The sequence below is a fragment of the Ptiloglossa arizonensis genome, chromosome 9 (assembly GCF_051014685.1).
Source record: "Ptiloglossa arizonensis isolate GNS036 chromosome 9, iyPtiAriz1_principal, whole genome shotgun sequence".
In the NCBI taxonomy this organism is placed as follows: Eukaryota; Metazoa; Arthropoda; class Insecta; order Hymenoptera; family Colletidae; genus Ptiloglossa; species Ptiloglossa arizonensis.
In genome coordinates this window covers 6005142-6027861 of record NC_135056.1, presented here as the reverse complement: position 1 = coordinate 6027861, position 22720 = coordinate 6005142, and the positions used below count along the sequence as shown (strand labels likewise).

General features: G+C 29.7%; 1 protein-coding gene and 1 long non-coding RNA gene across 3 annotated transcripts; both read left to right on the top strand.

Moving 5' to 3' along the window:
- Positions 1 to 611: 611 nt before the first annotated feature.
- On the top strand, positions 612 to 22647 carry LOC143151224 (uncharacterized). Of its 2 annotated transcripts, XM_076320151.1 has the most exons (19): positions 612 to 781; positions 3758 to 4150; positions 7022 to 7146; positions 7284 to 8188; positions 8266 to 8435; positions 8517 to 8556; positions 10868 to 11035; positions 11503 to 11638; positions 17986 to 18192; positions 18301 to 18435; positions 18515 to 18691; positions 18771 to 18922; positions 19009 to 19091; positions 19198 to 19530; positions 19606 to 19873; positions 19977 to 20062; positions 20146 to 20365; positions 20472 to 20905; positions 22387 to 22647. In XM_076320151.1, exons 2-19 carry the CDS (start codon positions 3909 to 3911, stop codon positions 22514 to 22516), a joined length of 4011 nt encoding a protein of 1336 aa, XP_076176266.1. In that variant the 5' UTR covers positions 612 to 781; positions 3758 to 3908; the 3' UTR covers positions 22517 to 22647. The 2 variants fall into 2 exon arrangements, with proteins under 2 accessions (XP_076176266.1, XP_076176267.1); XM_076320152.1 differs by lacking the exon at positions 3758 to 4150.
- Positions 14589 to 16487, top strand: LOC143151225 (uncharacterized). The gene is made up of 3 exons (XR_012993263.1): positions 14589 to 14970; positions 15215 to 15353; positions 15847 to 16487. It is a non-coding gene; the product is annotated as an uncharacterized LOC143151225 (long non-coding RNA).
- Positions 22648 to 22720: the final 73 nt, after the last annotated feature.

Sequence of the window (22720 nt, the reverse complement as noted above, 5' to 3'; positions counted from 1 at the left end):
AATATATGTTATTCCGAAAATAAATAATTTAAATGAAAAAGAAAAAACACATCCTTCAGGGCATATTTCGTCAATTTACTATACCGAGAAAGGGTTAAATTTACAAAAATTTATGTCACACAATTCACATCACATACATTCAAAATAAAAATACAAAGTTTTATATTAAAACTTGAGTATATACTTATTATAAAATATTATTTTATATATTATATTATTATATTAAATTGTTTTGTTTTAAATTAAAACTACTATTGTCTACGAATGTATATAAGTATTTTAATCTATGTTGCACATATGTTTTATAAATTTAAATTTTAATAAAAAGTTATCTTTTTTTGTCAAAATTCAAATTATTTCTGTTGACTTAAACACATTTAGGAAAAATATTATTTACTACAATCACTTTTAAAATTTTTACACTAAATTGAACAATATTTATACAATAAGGTATACGTTCCTCTAACTAAATCGTACAAATTAAATATATATCTACATTAATATAGTTTAATACATTACTGGTACAACATACCGAATTTCGCGCCATTAATGTCTTAGAAAACCGGAGCCGGAAACTCTACTTCAATGACGCAGTGGCGTAATCTTTTGCGGTCTATCGGTTGCTTTGCGATTCTTTCACATAAACGGTAACGTAAAATGGCGAATTGGAATTGTTATTTACTTACGCGAAGTATAACGAAATAACTTTAGTACGACCCAAGGAGTATTTGTTATTGCTGAAATTGGAATTGTATATTTACTTCACCTTGCACAAACGACCGTAAGTATCATGGTTGTCAGTTTAATAAAAAATTTGTAATGTGTGCACTAGACGTCGGTTCATGTTCAAGTCAGTAATTCCGCATGTTTTTTATGCGGAATTAACAATAAAGCCGCTTTATAGCGTAATAGAATATAATTTGTTTAATAATATTTTATTAGAACTTTTACTTAACATTGTTGCAATTTTAAAACAAGGTTATACCAAAATTTTCAAATGGTTTTACTATCATTTATTTTGCACGTTTCATCATTGAATCATAAATATATTTCGTAATTCGTAGTAATTATTTTATTTTTAATGCATGTGTTTCTGCACTTATTTTATAGTGTTATTATATAGTAGATATGAGAGATGAAAATTAGTTTCTTTCTCCGACTTTTAGGTTATGATTCAGTGAAATTTAAATACTTTCTATATTCTTAATGCTGTTTCAAATTTTAATTTGCATTATCAAATACTACAACAGTAGTAATACTAGAAATGATAATTGAAATAATTTTTACACGTTTAATTTCATTATCAATAATTTTATAGTCGAATTTAAATCACATGCTGTGTTGAAAATGTTAACAATCTGTAGAAGTTTTCTTATTTTACATCTCTAGTACACTTTTTACTTTTAATTGTTTATACTGACTCTAAGATATATATATTGAATATATATGCAGTAATATTGCGTAAAGTAATAGATAATACAATTGTTAATTATGTACAAATGAATAATTACAAAATATATTGCTAAGAATAGGTATTAATTATAAAGTTTCTACGTTTCTTGTAAACAATTATTTCACTTTTAATTTTAATTCTTCTGTTTTTAATGTTTAGATTATGTGCTATTGGATTTATTATCTTATTAATCTCAATTTTAACGTTTAATTTTAATGTTTATATGAACATTATTTTACATTTAACTTTATATATACAGTTTTGCATGTGAATTTCATGCTTACCATACTTAAAATTTTTATTTGTACATGTACCACAATTATTAAATATCATTAGATATAGAATGTATTAAAAAAACATTTAAGTAATATGTAATTGTTGTGTATGTAATCTGAAAGGATTTCAAATTTCAAACATTATTGAGAAATAATACAAAACATTTCATAAGATTTATAAATAAATATATTTATTGTACTTCTATTTTTTTGGAAACAATACTTTTACACGAATTCTATTTCTTTTATAGAAAGTGATGGATTTTGAATTAATATTAATACAATTTTTAACTGTTTATTCTAATTTATGTGAGAATACGTATTATATATTTAATAATGGTATGTATCTCATAGTATAACTAAGTATAACACTTAGTATGCAAAAATGTTTTATGCAAAATTTCAATGATTTTAGAGTATATTGCATAAACAATTTTCTTTCTAATTTCATTTTTTCAGTATATATAAAGTTACTAATATATTTTTACCTGAAAGTAAATATTTTTCTCTCTTACATATTGTCCTTTACATTAACTTACATTTAATATTTCTAATAATATCATAAAATTACCTGGAACCCTAGTATTTTAAATCAATGGTCATTAGTTTTTCATAATAAATGTTCAAAATGATACCTTGTTCGCAATGCATTGTTTAAAACAACCCATGAATAATGCTATTATTTTAGAAACCACCAAGAAGAGTATCATAACCAGAGAATATTATATTGTAAAACATTTATTATAAAATATTTTGACCTTTGATTTCAATACTAAAATTTTAGGCCATATTATTGGAATGTTTGAATGTGTATTAATATCAAATATAACATATGAGACGGAAATATGTACTTAGGTGTAAGACAGTACCAGTAATCTAAAATATTCTGAAAAAAAAAAAACAAAAGAAAATTTTCCTTGCTTTATATTAACTGTTGAAAAACATTAAAATTTTGTATGGTACATATTTTTTTATATCATTACAATTACAGAAGATAACTAGGTGATTTGTTTCTAGCAGAACACCCTTTATACAAAATAATATGAAATTAAAATTCTTGCTTATGATCTAAGAGTAATCATGTTTGAATTGTTTTTTATATTTTTATTTATTAATAATTTTATAAATGTCTTTTTCTATAAAAATTCGCATGTTATAATTTAGAAGCACAATTTTATTTATAAGGCTACTCAGGTTTTAATCGTCAATTATTCTACAACACACATGATACTGCAATTTTTTATTAAGAAATTTTTATCAATGTTTCAAGACTTTGAAGCACATGCTGTACACAAATTTTCAAACATTTAAATTGTGCATAAAATTGTCTTATGTATACAAAATTAATGTTTAGATTTATTGACTTTTTATTGTTAAGCAATGTAGGATTTTATTATGCAATTTATAAGAAATTTGCTATAGGAGACTACTTAAGAAGTTAAGTAATATCTTTCACTTTATGTCCATTTATTTAAAAAAAAATGAATGTTTTTAGTATGCTTTATATGTTTATTAAAACTATATTTGGTAGTTTAACAAAATTTTGTTTTAATTTCTAAGATATATTTCTTTCAAACACTTGTGATAATATACATGAAATATATAAAAATTTTATACCACAAATATAAAGTATAAGTTATTTCAATTTAATGTAAATGAATCTGGAAATAAATTACTTTTTGCAAATATGTGAATGTAATACTTAATTAATATAATTCTGTAATACATCTGTAAGATGAATTGGTTTTAATTTCGTTATTTTTGTTTATTTTATTGTTCAAGGCTTTGGCATTAAAATACTATTTTTAAAAGTATTTGTACACAAATTTGAATTATAATAAATGTAATACACTTGAAAAGAACAGTAAAATATTAAGTAATATTAATTTGATATTTTTTATTAGCTCAATTCCCTTTTGGTTAAGATTTGCTTCTATATTTCTATTTTCTTTTTTCTATGAAATTATAATATCAGATTTGTGGAAGTAAATATTAAAAATCATGAGTAACTTTAAATTATTTTTAATAGGTTTTATTGTGCAGATACTAATTCGTCGTTCTACAGATATGATATTGATGGACTGGTGTAATTCGGTATAGTAGTGATATTGATCAGTTTGATATTGATCTACATTGATTGACAAAAGATCATATTTGCAAGCAGTTGAATCTTGAATAATATGGCACAATATTATAATTTTGTGACCAATGCCAGTGGTACATTATCACTTGAAGATTTACAAAAAATTTGCTCTGTAGAAGGGCAAAATGTTAAGTTAGTTTTTGAAGACGTAAATAATGGTGGTAATGGTTCTCAGCAATTTTTGACTTACACTACTGCGCCGCAAAACAGTGGGCAAGCAATATTTTCACAGCAAATTAATTTAGGGAGTCAAATCTCTACAACGCAATTGGAACAAGGGTAATTTGTGCGCATGCGTTTCAACTTTCCAAATATTCAAGTAGCAGTGTGATATCTTTTTAATTTCAATTTTGTACATTCATATATTGATATATATTTAGGAATGTAAAGATATCGAACATTCGAGGAAAAAGAAGGGGGTATTGGTACGTGGCACTGGTTATGAAAATTAAATATCAATTGTGAAGCATGTTATAGGTTGTAAAAGGTATATTTTACATCTATTTTATGCATTGTGAAAACAAATATTTTAAAACGTAATATGATTGCAATTAAATAACACTTTAAACATTACTTAATTGCATTTACAATTTTGTAAACAGGTATATATCATTTCATGTATATGGCAGTATGTTTTGAATAAAATGCAATTTTATAAGTATATAAAGTGTTTAATAATCACAATGAGTAATTCAGATTATTTAGACTGATTATATTTCTTAATATTTCTGATTATTATTTATTTTCATACATTATAACACTTTGTTATGAAACACTTCTTAAGGTAGTCTTCTAATCACATGTATGAAAAATACAATATCACAAATAAATTGAAGTAATTACTGGATCTGAAAAGTTAAGCAAATATTGAATTCTAAAAAATAAACTAAACTTCTAGAAGAAAAGAATTATTGTATGCGTATAATTAACTTTTATTGATTAATCATTGAATTAATAACTTCCAGAATATTATCTTATTTGAGTAGAAGATCCTTTAATTATTTTAAACAGTGTATTTATAAACAACACATTTTTCTTAATGAAATTACCAAGAACAATGCATACATTATTTATTTTTTATGTTAGAAAACATATCGTTTAGAATATATCATCATAGTATTGTACACGTGTGCCTCAAAGAAACTTCCCATTACTACTCTGTTTTACTGAATTAGTAATAAAATATTATATTTTGATAATCTAAAAACTTGCAGCAAGCACTATGAATGTGAAGTTTGAGCATATCATGTAAGTTATAGTATTCATTTCACATAGTGAATACAAGTAAACGTAAGTGTAATACTTTTTTCATTGGGAATATTTATCATGGGTTTATTAATCATTTCGTAACGTCATACGATATGTGTAATCTAATATTAATTTATAATAATAAAAAATAAAGTATTTACAAACACAAAGTATAATATACACTAAGAAACTATTTACTTTTTTATATTTATTATAAAAATAGGAAAAGTGCATAATAAAAACTGATAATAGTTTGTTTCAATCTATCATGTTTAATAGTGAAATAGTATCTTATATTTAAAAATTTTTCATTTATTCAGATAATGAATTGAAATGTTAATTCAAATATGAAAGATTAAACTATTATTTTAATTACTTACATTTGCCCTTATCTAGCCTTCAAAAACTTTATATAAAATTGCTTAAAATATCAAAATTGAGCTAAAGAAAATATGTCTGCTTATATTAAAATTTAAAATATGCAATCAAATTAGAAATGTACCAATGCACCCTTTGTTCCTCATTATTTTCATTTATGAAAATAATACTTGGCAATTGTATTTTAACTTCATTTAATTATTGTACACATAATATAATTGTCATTTTTTAATGCATTCCATTGTAGAAGAAAGATTAAAATAAGAGATATTATTGTTTAAAATACAAGGTGAACTACTTAACTTGATTACCTTGATTATTTTTTGTTAGTGGATTAATTCAAATTTTTGTTGTGCTTGGATAATTTGGTTTAGAGGAGACTATAAGCTAGTTAGATTACATTTTTGTAAGTTATTTGCAGCAGGTGCAGAGAGAAATTCAAGAAACACTATTAAATAATTTTTGTATTATCAAAACTAAAGCTTCAATAGAAAAGTATGTAAGAGAAATACTACAATGTCATATACTTTTCAGTGTCATTGGGTGACTAATATTAATTAATATTGATATTCAACAAATGATCTTCCATATGAAGAGAGTATATAAAAGGAAAAGTATTTCATGACTTTTTTGTTTCAAAGAATTAAGCTTCGTTTACAGAACTTAAATTCTTTACAACAGCAAAAGACCATTATAGATTTAATCTTTTGGGCACAAATCTAGTTCTAATTTTCTCTTATATATTTTTTTCACGCAGATCACACATCTAATATCAGTAATGACTAGTATTAATTGGAAAACATGCTGGAAAATGTACACCATTACACTGTACTTTCTTTTAAAAAAAATAGTTTGTGGTAACTGATGAATTGGTTTTTGTACCTGTTAAAGTATAAATGAAAGAAATTATAAGGTTTCATTTAGACCTTTGCAGACGGGCGTTTTGGAGTATGAGCGTTAGTTAATGAAGCAGGTGGCAGAAAATAATATATATCTAAAAATTATTATATCCAATTTATAAATTTTATTTTAATTTAGTGAAATTGAATGTATATGTTACGGACTTATATATGTATTAAGGAGATCAATTTTCATTGATTTGTGGTGATGAGTTCATAGAGAATTGTCCAACGCGCATCCAAAATAGTAGAACTTTATTGCTAAAACTATTTTAGAGGGTTAACAAAAATACTGAAGATGATCATGAATATGTCAAACAAAAAGAACTTACAAAAATTGTGTTGTAAGTAGCTTGTAGGCCCATCCAAATCAAATTATTATACAAGATAAAAATGTTTGTACTAGTCTACTAATTTAGTAGATAATTAAGATGATACAGTTACATAGTTTATATTATATATTGATATGTGTTTAGAAAAGAATGATATGTAATTAAATTATCAACTATATGAAATGCAAAATGTACGCTATGTTTTTCTGTTTAAAAATTGGTTCTTAATCATTTTTTTGTATTATTATTCAGAATATCAATTTACAGTTTAATATAATAAATTTTGCTTTCAGACAAAATGTTTTTATAATCAAAACGAACACAAATGACTTAAATTCATCTCAAGGAGTGTTAAAGACTACAACAGTTAATGCTAACCCTCTTGGAGGAAACATTGTAAACACTATTGATAATAAAGGTAAATGTATTAAAATTGAAATAGCATGTTATTTTAACATGTTAAATTTAAAAAGTCATTATTTTATTATGTAATAAACATTTATTAAGATCATCTAGTAGAAAATAAATGATTAAAAAATATGTTTATTTATTCAGGTTCTAAGGCATTCATAGGTTGTAATAATGATGGGCAACAAATACAATGGGTAAAAATGCAGAGAAATAGTATTAGTGAAAATGCAGTTTCAAAACAGAGTGCATCATCATTAAATGCTGGATTTATAAAAAGGAAGCCAGCTAGGTCATATCAAAATAGAAATCGACATTTAATAAACAGTGTACATACTGCTAATGTGTCTAATATTAGAGCATCTACACCTTCATTGTGTGATAAATCAGTTAGTCCCATTGGACAAAATGTGACCCCAACTTCTACACAAAGATATACTTCTTCGAGTACAGTTCTTACTAGACCTCAGACTCCCAACTTAATACCAAAAAATTCATTAAAACCTCAACAGTCTAAAATGGAACAAACAAAATTAAAACAAATACAAAATGATCAAAGATTGCAAACAAGTAATGTGCAACGATTATCAAATGCAACAACACAATCAGTGCAGGGTTCATTAAACAATCCTGCACGACAACAAACGAATGCTGTACAGCAAAGACAACATACATCGTCTGCTTCACAATTACAATTTCAAAAACAAACCACTTTAACACAAAAATCTCAATACGAACAACAATCGTCACTATCATCTCCATCTAAAAATGTGAATAGTATGGATATTGAATCTCCAGAAACCTCAACACTTTCAGAACAAGCACTGACTAGCCAACAAAATTTTTCATCACAAACTGATTCAGAAAATAGTTCATCTGAAAGTATTGCCTACCTCCAACAAGTTATTGATAATCCAACGAATACTATAGTTCAACATCAAATTCAGGGAAACACTGCAAAAATGTTAGTTACGTTTACTAATGGTGAACAGAGATTAATTACATTTGACATACCAAATGAGGACTGTACGGTTCAAGATTTATTAGAGCAGGTATTTGAACTATTATCAGATTTATAATTATCAGAAAGAATTTTATTTGTTGGTTATACAAATATTTGTACTTTCAGGCAAACATCATATTTTGTGGAACAACAAGTGTTTCTTTAGTTTCTGATCCTACATTGGGTATAAACTATATTGTAGATGCTAGATCTGGTTCAGTTGTAGCATCACACGATACGACTGAAAATGATAATCAAGATAACACTACTAATACTAGTTTAGATAATTCTCATAGGTAAGATTTTTTATTAAATATGTTTTGACTAAAATTTACACGTGATGTTTAAAACTATTAAGGCACAATCATAAATTTCAGTTCACCAGATGAGAACAGCAATCCTGTGCAACAAAATGAGGTAAGCTAGTAAATTCAATAGTTTGTTTAGGCGTGTGTTATTTCACACAAAATATAATTCTGTATTTCATAATTTGAAAGTATGTATTAAATCAGCTTTGAAATTTAAATTGGCACATGAAACATAAAAAATAGTAAAGTTGGGAACATTTTATTTAATATGTTGTATTAAAGAAGTATGCAATTTATTGAGAAGGAAGGCACGTGTTGTAGTATCAAGAGAGTTAGGATTCTTTTAATTTTCATGTACCAAATGATGTGTATATGTATTAAAAAAAATGAAATTCCTTTAATAATTTAAATAGAAAGCAAATAAGTATAGTAAAGTAAGAAACAAAATCATCATAAAATAAATAATGAAAGAATTATTACTATAAATAATTACTACATTAAAAATGTGACATATTATAACAAATAAGTTTACTTCAGCAATATCGTCCACCGCTACAGGTACACGAAATGTGTGTGCGTATGCGTACTTGCCTTGCGCATCACAACCCTAGGATGAACCTCCTTCCTTACAGTTCGTTTCGTGCATCTGTAGTAGTAGAACGATATTTCTACTCTGAACATACAGTTTGCTCTCTGACACTTGTGATATTAATTTTTATATAAATATAATTTTGTAATATATAAATTCAACCATATGCTTTCTTGAAGTTATTGCTATTATTTTTTGATTTATGGAAACGCTAAATACTTAGTGTATTATTTCTATTTCTATTATACATTTATATATCCAATATAATTTAATTTAATTAATAGATTTCAATAATGATTAACTATTAACAGTATTACAGTGAACTGTAGTCACATTAACATCGATACTTAATACAGTAATGCCTCACATAATGTCCCGATTTTTTCCGCGCATATGTTCCAAAGTTATCCCCACCATTTCACTGCATCTCACTCGCTCTCACTGTTTCTTACTTTTTAGGACCGATGCACACGAGCGACGTGCATCATTTTGTAACTGCGTTCTGTGCATCAAATTCTCATCGTAGTTTGCATGAGTAACATGCGTTCGTTTTAGTTCCAATCTAGTCATGAAGATGATAACACGTAGAGAAGGGTAGAAGAAGTTACTCGGCGTAACATTTAGTTATAATATCATACATGGATCTATCAAGGAAATGATGTACTTTTAATAGTGCATATGGGTTAAATTTTTGACAAAATTTCCACACGCATTTCACTTTTTCATTTTATAATGATACTCGTTCAATGAATGATTTTACAGTTCTGGATGTTTCTCTATTTCATCAATAAATAGATTAATGTGAGCTTTTTTGCCACATTATTTTCAACGTGGAAATGACGCGAACTGTTTGATAAGGAATAATAATGTATTCCTTCATCGCGGAAAGGTAGCCGTCATATCTGTGTTCCTTTTCTCGGACGCAAACAAGACGCTAAGTTGTCGCTGAACGACACATTTGTTACACAATTGTGTTTCGTGTAAACTCCTTTATATAAATCTATGTATTTCCAAGATATGGTGTCATATTATCGCGGCTGCAAAGTGACGCATGTCGCTTGTATGCACTAGTCATTAAGTGTGTTTCACTCGCTCTCATTGGTCTCACTCTCGTTCTCGATGTATACTAAGACATCCCGCAGGGCGGCCATGGCGGAATTATGACGGTTGGGGAGTAACATCCCTATCTACCCGAAGCGCTGGTTGACCAGTATCATGAACTGCAAGATACCAACTGGAAGTGTTGGTTCATGTGGCAGCATGAAAGCCCGACTATGGCTATAATGGTACTTCAGGGGTCAGTGATGGTTGAGCGAACTGGGTCACGTGCTTATAGGTTTCGCTCTCCAATGCTGTTCCCAACCCTACAAGAAGATGGAATTGATTATTCCCTTTTCACGTATGTTGACCGATAGGCTGCATCGTACTGGCAGTTCGTAAGCAAATTTGATGCGACGAGGGCGTACCGATTGGGGCGGATCTCAATCCCATGCCCATGGGGGGCCGTGTCTGTAAATCATTACGCGGGTACAGGCATGTTCAATATAATCAACTTTAATGTATACAAAGACGAGTGAGCCCGAGAGAGATAACTAAACTTTCTAGTCAATCCTGAAATACTACCTCCCTCGCAAAATGTCCCACTGTGTTCCCGATCCGGGCATTATACGAGCCGTTACTGTATTTTACGTTACAGTGCAGTAGAATATTTCTAAGTAATTTATGCTCATTTTATAGTTTATATTACATATACAAATATATTATAGTAAAAAGTAATAATACGATTAAATATTCGTAATTAGTATCTACAATACGTTTTGTATGGAACTAGGAGCCTATATACGTTGAGGGAATGCTTGCCGTTTGTTCTCACTGTGGCATTAGTTCAATCGACTTCAATCGGTGTTTACGGTGCAAAAGAAAATTACCGAAGGATGTGAAGTCTATACCTATGACAATGGGTATGCAAGAAAAGAAGGAGACGATGCTGTCCGTTGATGTAAGAATTTTGAGATTATTAATCAGTCGAAGTCTTGGATGCGCGTTGGCAAATATTCACCCAAGTCTTTTTGCTAAATGTTACACGATGCAGATCTATGAGACTAGAAATTCGTCAATATAGTCGTATATATAGTCTCATATTCTTCTACAAGTAGGGATAAATTTTGTTAAATTTAAATTAGGTTTTAGTTTTTATAATGTAAACATTAAACACCTATATTTTTTGGCGGTAGGTTCCGATGTCTATGAAATTATTACGAAATCCAAATACATACATGTATACAAATCTTTTTGTGATAAAAAATTCTACCATGCCATTGGTATATTTTTTCAGGTTAAATTTGAAGCAGACTCTAATAAAGATACAACTATATTTTATATTTGAATTGTTCTTATAATTTATTACACAAACTAATTTTGACATGTAAAGTTTGAAGTATGTATTGTTGTGTCAATTTTTTCCAGACTTTTTATAAGAAAAATAACGAACGAAATTCATCAGCAAAACTGGAGAAATTGGAACGAGATGGGTCTGTTTATAAACGTGGAAGAGGAAGAGGAAGAGGTGCTTCAAGGCAAAGGCCTATTCATAAGGAGCCAGGTACGAAAATAGTGCACATTTACTGTAAAATTTAATGAAAACAGTACATTTAAATATTTTTGCTACGTTTAAAATTAGAAGAAGATACACCAGTAACGAAAATTGCCGAGTTTGTAAGAAAATAGAAGTACAATTGTCAAGCTTACTAGTCAGACTTTAAGGTCATTTATTATTTTAATGGAAATATTTGTTTTAATACTTGAATTAAAGAGATATTAACAGCAAAAAGCAGTGAGAGAGAGTGGAGGGAGGAGAGGGGGAGAATTCGAAGCAATGCCGAGAGATTCCTACGTAAATACATATTTGTATACTATACCATGCAAGGGTTAGTTACAATTATAGGAAGTGTATTGTATAAATATTGGAAATCGAAATATATAAAGGATTCGCTACCCTTTTGTAATTTGTCCAAGCATCGCAATTATTCGTCAAGTTGTTACGTAATATTCCCTACCACTTTAATTGTATCTCACTCGTTCTCACTGTTTTTTACTCTCGTCCCCGATGCATTCAGTGGCGATCAAACCGGATATACATAGATAACAGCGCTTAATTTCTGGAACATTTACGCTATTTTTCCAACTATCGTACTTCGGTTCCCAGTTTGCACAATGCATATGTTACAAATGTAAGAACATATGGGACAGGCAGATGAAACGCGGTATAAAGGAGGAACTTTTCACTATCATGTGGAATCACAACAATACTATGTTGTACGACGCTACAATTAATTATTATCGCTATGTAACAATACCAGCAATTCTGTACGGTGGATGCTAAATATTTTGGCTATTCAAGGTTTCTTCCATGATTAGAAGAGACGTCAGACACTATGTGCTCTGTGTGTACGTGTTGTTAGCAACATGTGTTCAAGCAATAATATTTCATTATCTCAAACAGACAATTATTGCTTTCAAAATTATTAAATAATACATATTTCGTAACGAAGTAATTTTAGACATGTCCAATATAAAAATTCTTCGAACGTGTACGAAGACAAGGAAAATGGGACACGTGCTCCTGAGCGTCATATTATGAGGACTCCTTTAAACATTTGCTCGCGGTGTACTTTAATTTAGAATCATTAATATTGTGCAACACAATATCCACGACAGTCTCTGGAACTATACGCATCGTTATGCTCACTGTCGGAAAAAATTTATTGTTCGTGTATACATGAGCCTTTCGAATACATTAGTGGACCTGTAGGAGTATATATATATATATACACTATGTATATTAATGGCTCTGACACAGCATATATTTACGACTTTCGTATAAATTAATGGCCCCGAGAACCATATATAGGGCTTTGCGCATACAGGGTGTTTCCGCGAACTAACAACAATGGAATATCTCATACGGGATTGAATTTATAAGAAAAAAGTTCTTACAAAGATTATTCAGTATAAAGGTGGATATATGGTATAAATAACTTTTCTATGGGTGACGTAGTGGGACAGATTTTTATAGAATCCTATACTCTTTTATTTATATTACGATGATGACATTTGTTGAGACGAATGCAAATATGAGCCGATGAGGTCATTCAGTATAACACAAAGTAATGAATTCGTAAATTCTTAAGGAATTGGATAACTGCAGATCGCCAATTGGCGACTATTCAACTTCTTGCTGGGGAAAAAAGGAAGAACCTCTTATCTATACTGCGTTTCCGAGGAACTTACATGAATCGAAGACTTGCGGTAACAAAAGTTTGTTTGACGTTTTTGTTCAGTTTTGTCCCGTGTATTGAACAAATAATTAAGCAATTATACTTCTAATTGAGCTCCACTTTTCTTCACAGCGAGCAATCGAATAGATGTCATCTGGCGATCCGTGTTTATCCGATTCTACTCTTATTAGAGTATTAGACTAGTATTAACTAGTATTAGACTAAACACCAATATATATATTTCCACTGCAAAGCAGATAGATGAATGATTCACGTGTATGCAATGTTTCGCGGAAAACTGCAAAATATCGCTAAGTTTGTGTGTAAAGACAAAGGATGAAGCGACATAGTGTCTATAAATGGTACAGTGGTACTATACATTCTCAGTGACCACAAACAACTAAATTATTTGGCGCACATCATAACTTCAAATTACATACTATGTTTTTAATCTATTACATGTGCAACCGCTCTCATGCTACACATTTTTCTATGTAACCTAAAAATCACGCGTATTCTTCGAATCAGTTAATGGTGCTTAACATTCTCACTCAACTAATGGAAATATTTCATGTCCTCCTTGTGGAAGTAAGTGTCCAGCAGAATACACGGCAATAATTTATTCAGTTTGTTCAGTAGTTGGTTTCGTTTGCTCGCATATAAAAAGATTTGAAGGAATTTGATTCATTAGCACATCACTCAAGGTTCTTAGCGTTTAGCAACAAATTGTAGAACTTCTTCGATGCAGATCTTCGTGGTTTTACCATTAAAATAATACTGACTGTACGAAGCTGCGTTTAGTTTTAGAAATATTAGTTTGTCTGGAAATTCAGAATATATAAAAAATGTATTAGTTGAAATACATATAATAGTCGATCAATGTAATGAATTTCAACGCTAGACGAATATTCATCCGATATTCAACGCTAGACGGATATTCGGATATTCGTATGTACATTTTATGACGGAGTAAGGTTCGGGTTTATTTTTGTATGTTTATTCGTCTAGTCATACCTACTTATAGGTTTTGCAACGGATATTTAGATGATCCCTTCATTATTAAGGATGACTTTAGTCGCCTTTCGCAAAACGATCTGTGAGTACGAAAAACGACTTTAGCTGTTCTATGTGAAACGATCTGCACCATACGAAGAAAAATTGTAGTCGTCCTCCGCAAATCAATCTTCGAGGACGAGTGATAACTATAGTTGTTCTCTGCAAAACTATCTATGGATGTGAATAGGTGTCCTCGAATACAAAGTATTGGACAATATCACAAGGATTATTATATTGGACGTAATTTGAAATAATATTATTTTAAATACCATCTTTTTCAAATATAATTTGAAAAATAATATTTGTTATCAATACTTGATGAAAGGATTAAGACGACAGTGTTATTTTTGTCATACATTTTGTACACAATGACTTTGAAGATATAATGAAAAATATAACAATTTTAATTATCTTTAACTGATAAATCTCGAATTCGTGTGCGTGTCATGTCATTGAATAAACAATGACACTTATGGGAATGACACGATTTCACTTGTCGGGGACGAAAGTCCAGGAATTGAGCGCCGTTACCTATCTTCGACTCACTTGTCTCCGAGTACTGTTGGTAATTGAAAATAATGGTTTGGAAAGGTACTGTGAGGTAAGAAGAATGCTTGTTGACTTCAACTGTGGGCCGAGTATTTTTCTATAGTAATTCCCACTTTTAAGTGACAAAATCGGGATTGCCAATTTATTTAAAAGCGATGTAGGTATTTATCCCGTTACTTAAATTCGATGTGAAAATTGTCACTCAAAGGCAAGGATTACTGTACTGGACTCAGTAATTATATCGTTCTTAAATGAATCTAAATTTGATACTGACCAATAGATGGCACTTTTTCTAGATTCTATTTACAAGAAGAAGTCTCCAAGTGTAATGCTGGCTTTTTAATGGATTGCTACACTGTGATGGGATTTGAGGTACCGAAGCTGCTGACATATGGTTTTGGGAGCAGGCGATCTACAGTTTACGAGATATTTAAGGTTAAAGTTTTGGCGACCTTTATCTTTTAAAATATGCCTCTGATTTTCAACTGAGGACGCAACGTAACTCTTAAAGTGTTTACTTACCAAACCGATGCTTTTTGACGTAGGTCCGAGTTCGATTGAAACTTTTTCCCAAGATATAATTTTTTCCGTGGTTCAACCTTTTTGTATTATATGAGCCTTCACGATCCATATTTTCAAATTAATGTTCTGGCAGAAATTTAATTAATGCTGTCACCGTAATATTTATTAAACTATCCACATTTATTTCGGTTACTTTATCGCCTACGTGACAAAGTTGTGGCGCTGTTCACATAATAGCATATTTCTATCTCGTCAATATTGATGACAAAATCCATGTTAAAATTATCGTTAATTTATTATTTGTAGTCTGCCTGTACAATTTCTTCAATGCTTTCAACTTCCCTTTTTGTCAGATATTTCGTAAATCTTAGTTGTTGGATTTAAAAATTTTTTGTCCACTGTGTAGTTCAGGCCTGACCAACTCGTTGCCTGCACTGGCAGTTTCCAGCGCGTCCGGACAGATAGCTTTCTATGGGCACGAGACCATGCTACCGTATCGTCTCCTGGTGAGGTAGCTATGAAGGTAGAGCGCCTATGAATGATGACAGGGGTCAATAACTGCTGGTGGCCGAAATTATATGTCTGGTTGGCGGAACAAATATAGCGTTCTACTTGAATCAGTATCGAGTTACCTGTTAAGCTATACCCTTGTTGGGTACAATCCGCTAATTAGGTTTCCCCTGTGTAATAATGGTCTGTTGCATACAGTACCGTATATACCGTTTGTTGCCTGCAACTTCTACTCACCTTGGGACGTCTAGACCCTTAAAATTCTACGCCAAAAAAAGATCCCTTCAGACCAACCTTGAATTGCTGGCACTACTCTCTTGGCATTTCGCAGTTTCTACGAGTCGCTATATTTGTTTCAAGTTTACGTGCACACAATTCAAACCACAGATGCACGGCAAACATAAGGTGATAGAATGAGATTGGTGGCACATTCTACCAATTAGGAATCGGAAAACATTTCGCACTTTACTCATCCTTGTGCGTCTGTGGTAATATGGTTAAAATCGTTTGAACCAAATGTAGACAGCAACCGGCAGTGAGTACGTATAGACAGTTTCGCAGTATCGCTGATATTATAACCCTACTTAACATTTTACCACCTGCTTCTTTTAAACAACTTTCGTACTAAGAATATTGTATCCTGGAAATGAGTCCCAACGGGACACGAACATGCGTTAAATGAACCGATATTCCGGTTTGGTATGCAACCGCTTTTAACCCACAATGTTGCACTCTCAGTTATCAATCAGTTTTATACGTACATCAGAAGATAAAGTTCGCCAAAACTTTAACATTAAATATTTCATAAACTATTAATTGTCTGCGCTCAAAATCATATATTATTAGTTCCAATATCGCAAGTCCTATCACCCTTCAAAACACCATTAAAATGTCAATATTACATCTGTAGATCCCCTTGTTAGTTACGTGCGTTACGAAAGTGTAGTCAAAATTTTGGCTAATAGGACTCGCATTTCTTCGATGATCATACTTTTCAGTTCTTAACAGTACATAATTTGAAACAGTAATGAGATTCATGCATTGCAGTTAGGGTAAAAACTGACAGTTTGGAAGACAATATCTGTCATGTTTTCTTAGATTAGTAATTTGTAAACACATATTTTCAAGTTATTTTTACCTATATTATAATTTATTAAAATAGTTTTTATATATTTTGTAAATATTTGAAAAAAATATTTGAATACTTTTATGCCTACTTCTTGCAAAAAATGAAGGTTTGATTAATAACTATAATGAAAATTCGAAAATCAAGTTCTATAAAATAACGTATTAAGTGAAAAAATTTTCTCGTTTGTCTTATATAAAAAAAATTTGTTTAATCTTATATTTTGTGGACTATACCTTAGTTTTAAACCATCTTTATCATTTTTTGTATTGATTTATATAATTTCATTTTGCGAAATTTGTTACTCAAATGTAATACAAGTTTTTAAATTGTCTACATTTTAAATTAGTTTTTGTTCTTAAATTGCTGGTCATTATCGATCGATCATTTTTTGTTATTAAAAAATAACTTTGTGCGTTTCATAGTATGCACAGAAACTGTTCTGTAGAAATATAAATATTCTTCCAGTAATTCGTCTAATGTAGCTTTTTAAAGCAATGTTAATAGAATTTTATGAAGTCGATAGAAAAACTGGTGAAGAGTCGGTAAAGTATTGGGGAACCGAAAAATTAAGTACTTGATTAATTATTAACGGAAAGTTATTTATTCACAGATTCAATGTATAACAACAAAAGGCACATTATTTATAAAATGATTTAATGCTAAAGAAATACATGGTTACATTTAAGAAAATGTAAATGATTTTGAAATTAGGAAACAACGATTTTAAGAAAACTCATCTTTTTACTATTATATTTACTCCTTTAAACTGAGTAACTTTTGTTCCTATTTCTTTTGTGTATTTATACATTTTTTTATAATGTTCAAACACAATGCAGTTTTTAAGCGTATTATGTAAACTTACTTGTACTTTTTATGAATACTATAACTATGATATTTCTTGTTCAGAATGCTTAACAATATCGTCGGATGAAGAAGAAGAAAGCAAAAGTAAAAAATCGGAGGGCTCTAATAACAATACACTTTCGCATATTCCAAGTAATAGTTTCACTGAAGAAATGGAGACCATTCTTGAAAAAGAACCAGTAATTACGAACAATTCTATTTCTAGCACAAGTTCTGATTATGCCATGGAGAGTGAATATATTATTAAAGGTATTATTTAGAAACTTACACCTATTACATTTGAAATTTGTGATGTGTTGAATAAGTACATGTCCAATTTACACAAAGAGATGGAGAGTAAAATTAAATATTTTTCAGATAATTTTGATCAATGTCCTCACACTTCTCTGTTGTGTCGAACTGTAAGGATAGGATCTTATAAATATGTTCCTCAGGAAAGAGTAGTAATCTCACAAAATGGAGTAAGATTTGGTGTACCTTTATTGGAAGATGGTAATTTTATTTTACTAATGGTAATGACAAAATGTAGGTGGTGATATCATAATTAAGCAAATATTTATATATTTTATAGATAAAAGCTTTGTAACGTTAGAAGTTAGGTATCAAGATATTATAAAAGTACTAATTCATTTTGGGAAATCAATGCCAGTACTTTTCTTTTATACATCTATTAGTACTGGAGCTATGATTCGTGAATTATTAGGCATGCAAGATCCGAAAGGACCATATTACGATCCTGCTGGAAAAGGTATCAATTTCAAAATACATTATGATTTGTATTATAATTAAATTGAAAGTGTCAAAATAAAATTGTATTTTTCTTATAGATCATACACATAAACGAATAACGTTACTACCAGAGAAATTAAACGAAGAATCAAAACTTGTGCTAAAAAATTTGTTTTCACGAAGACGTCTGTTAGAGGAGTTAAGTTCGAAAGAAGCAAATGATATTCTATTACGAGCATCACCGAAAGATGTAAGTAAAACGATGTATTGTTCACCATTTTATAGAGCCTTTGTTTGAATTGTGTTTTAGTCGTAATTTTATATTTTTCTTCACAGAGTTCACAAATTCAAAGTTTGTCAAGGAGAGATAGCCAAACCTCATCATTAAATAATTCTAACATTAATGGTGGAATACAGACGTAAGAAATAAATTTACTTGCTTGGTTACATTTATTTATATACATTATGAAATAAATATCGATAATATAGAATATTTTATTAATACATTAAAACCGTTGTTCACAGAATAACTGTATATCCTCCACCGCCTGCAAAGGGCGGTATAGCCATTAATACTGAAGATTATTTGTGTCTTGGTGAAGATCAATTTTTAAACGATGTAATTATAGACTTCTATTTAAAATATTTGACATTAGAAGTTTTGTCGGAATCTGATCAACATAGAACTCACGTATTTAGTTCTTACTTTTATAAACGGTTAACGAGTCCACACACTCAAGCAGTTGAAAGTAATGTGCCTCCTTCACCTGCGGCGAAGAGACATGCAAGGGTACAAAAGTGGACAAAAAATGTCAATATATTTGAGAAAGATTTTATTATAATTCCTATTAACGAACAGTAAGTATTTATAAAAAAAAGTTGTTTCATCTATTATTTCGGTTAAATTTTTATTCTATATAAAATATGTTACAGTGCCCATTGGTTTTTGGCTATTATTTGTTTTCCTGGATTGGTGGGTGAAGTTTCTACAAATCGCGCACATTCTGAAGAAAATGATGTTCGTAAGACTGTACAAAGAAGTAAAAAATTGAAGGAGTTAAAACTTCAAGCTGTTACAATTGGTAGCACCACTCTCGCACCAGTGACAACTACTATAACTATAGATCAACCTGATGATGGTTCAGAAAGAGATGAAGCCGAAGGTGATGATGAAGAAATGGAAATGGATAGCGAAGATGACGTAAGTTTTACATAAATAATTAAATCATTTTTTATACTGTTTTAAAATTCAATAAATATGGAAACACTATTAGAAAATAAATTTTCATTGATTTCTGATGTAGGACGAATCAGAAACGACAGATGATAAAAATCGTTCATCAAAAGTAGAACAAAATGTTGCACAGGAAAAGCAAGATATTGTAAAAGTGTAAGTACATGAGCATATTCACGAATAAATTAGTATGTAATAAGTACAATAATCTATTTATTCAATATTTCGATTTTACTTAGGCCCTGCATATTAATATTTGATTCTCTTGCGGGAGCAAGTAGAGCAAGAGTCGTGGCAACATTAAGGGATTACTTGAGTTGCGAATATGTTGCAAAAATGGGAAGTGAAAAAGTATTTTCGAAAGATACTATTAAAGGCGCATCGTTGAAAGTTCCTCAGCAATCAAATTTTACTGATTGCGGATTATATGTATTACAATATGTGGAGAGCTTCTTTAAAGTATGATAATGCCTTATTTTATATATACATAATAAATGACTTATTTTTATTATTGGTGTCGTCAAATGAAGTGTGATAACTCTACACAGTAAAAATTATCTTTCAGAATCCCATTAAAAATTATACATTGCCAATAAAAACGTTGAAGAATTGGTTTGAAGAAATAACCGTAACAAGAAAAAGGGAAGAACTGTCCAAACTATTAATTAAGTTAGTAAATTCAACCAAAGGAGACAAGAATATAACTATACCTGTTGTAAACTTTCCTACGCAAGATGGTAAATTGAAAACTAAGGTCGAAAATCATGTTGATGTCAAATCAATGAAGACAGATATAGAAGATAAGAAAAAACCTACGGTAGACGGAGAAAATCGTATTAGTAACAATATGCCAAATCAAACAGAGAATACCGAACCAACTAATGAGATAGTTAATAAGACTACTTATCAGATCATTCCTTATTCTCCATGTACAAGTTCCAGTTCGACTGAAAGCAATCCAACGGAAATGTTGACTGAATCTAAAACTTCTCATCCGAGGTAAATATTATATCATCTAATTAACAAAGTATTCTATGTATCGCCAGATACGTGGCAAATGTGTGATATATACGATATAGCATGTCTGTTTTAATTGTATGCAGTACTTCAGAAATGTTCGCTTGCTAAAAACTTAAAACGGATATATCGGTATTTATCCTACCCCAATTTTGGAAACTATTCGGAGCAAGAGTCCTTCGCTTACGTATGGTCGACACCTGATGTCTAAGAGTTATAAGGCACACGTTAAGATGAGTGCACTAATAGATATAGGAATTTTTATTATATCTTTATGAGAGTATTGCCAATGGATTGATCGAGTTGACCTCATGAAAATGAGTTAAAATACAACCTTATTCGAACTATTTTTAATAATAGGTGTCTAGCATTTGGTACTCGCAATATTGTTGCTAGAAGTACATGAGTTACACAGAACAAGACTGAGTTTAGCTTCATCTTCATCAGGAAAACCCTGATAATACATTGGTAACACTTTTACGAAGATTTAATGAAAAATATACAATTTAAAATTTTCATTAGTGGACGATTCATCTTGTTCATTGTTCACGTTAGGCGGTTAATTTCTTCGATGTAAATGATATCGAACCTGAAATGACGTTTATTGTTGGAAATATAATAAATTTGAATTTCTGATGAGATTACTACTTACAGAAATTTCAATGTAACCTATATTTTGTAAAATGGAACAATGTTTTTATTAAATCCATTCTATTGCGTATTCTGTGTATATAACAAGGTAAAGGAAGTACACAATTGGTCAATCATTTCATGAGATATTTCGATGAATATTGGCAAAAAACATCAAGTTTAGTCATCGTTTCCAGTATATGATATAGAAACAACTAAAGATACTTAAGAAATTATGTTTAAGAGTATTTTTTAAAAAGACTACAAAATTATATGTTTAATAATAGGAAACACAAGGTAAAACTAAATGTAATGTCTATTAAATTATGGTTGTTGTTTGTTTATTTGGTTATTCAAGTCTCGGTAATTACAGTAGTACTGGCAAATTCTGGTACTTTCGTATTACACTTATATGTTCACAAGTAATTGTAAGAGCACATCAATTTTCCGATGAACACAAGCCAAGTTTTGTATTTTAATTCAGTTATTCTTAATATTTATTATAATTATATATTATAATATTTATTATATTTGATAAATGATTAAAAAATCGCACTTCGTTTACCTCGTAAAAAGTGTCTCAAAACGCACGGAAAAATGAGATAGTTGTAATAAAAATCTATGGTTCCGCACAAAAAGTAGTTAATATTGAAATCTTTGTAAATGCTAATCTTAAAAAGAATTTAGGACTAATATTATACCCTTCAAATTAAATAGTTTTTATGTTAATAATACTTTTGTATATTTAATATTTATAGTTAAAGCGGACATACTATACAAAGCTCTTATTACAATCAGAATCAATCTTATTACACAATTAATTTTGATTTTAGATCGTCGAGTGAAACGATGTCTTATTTAAAATCGAAACGGATTCCCAGGTTAATGTTAAGAACAGAGAATCAAGATGATCCTCAAGTGGTCAAAAAGCACAAAGGAGAGTCTTTTGATTCTTGTAAATAAATTTTACTTTCTTTTTTATAATGATATAATTGAAGTTAGCCCACATTCATAAACAAACATGGAATCATTTACCTATGTAATAAATGTAGTTAATACTTCATAAAATGAATAAAAACATCCAATCATAACTGTGTAAATTTGTGTTTCAATATAACTTTATAATTATGACCCTACGACGAACGAAAAATTATATCAAATTTAATC

What these genes read in the sequence shown, in the direction of transcription:
- LOC143151224 (XM_076320151.1), top strand. Translation starts at nt 3,909, where the DNA reads ATGGCACAATATTATAATTTTGTGACCAATGCCAGTGGTACATTATCA. An exon ending in ATTAATGGTGGAATACAGAC is followed by an intron (nt 19,092 to 19,197) that starts GTAAGAAATAAA and finishes CGTTGTTCACAG; the next exon opens with AATAACTGTATATCCTCCAC. An exon ending in AAATGGATAGCGAAGATGAC is followed by an intron (nt 19,874 to 19,976) that starts GTAAGTTTTACA and finishes TTTCTGATGTAG; the next exon opens with GACGAATCAGAAACGACAGA.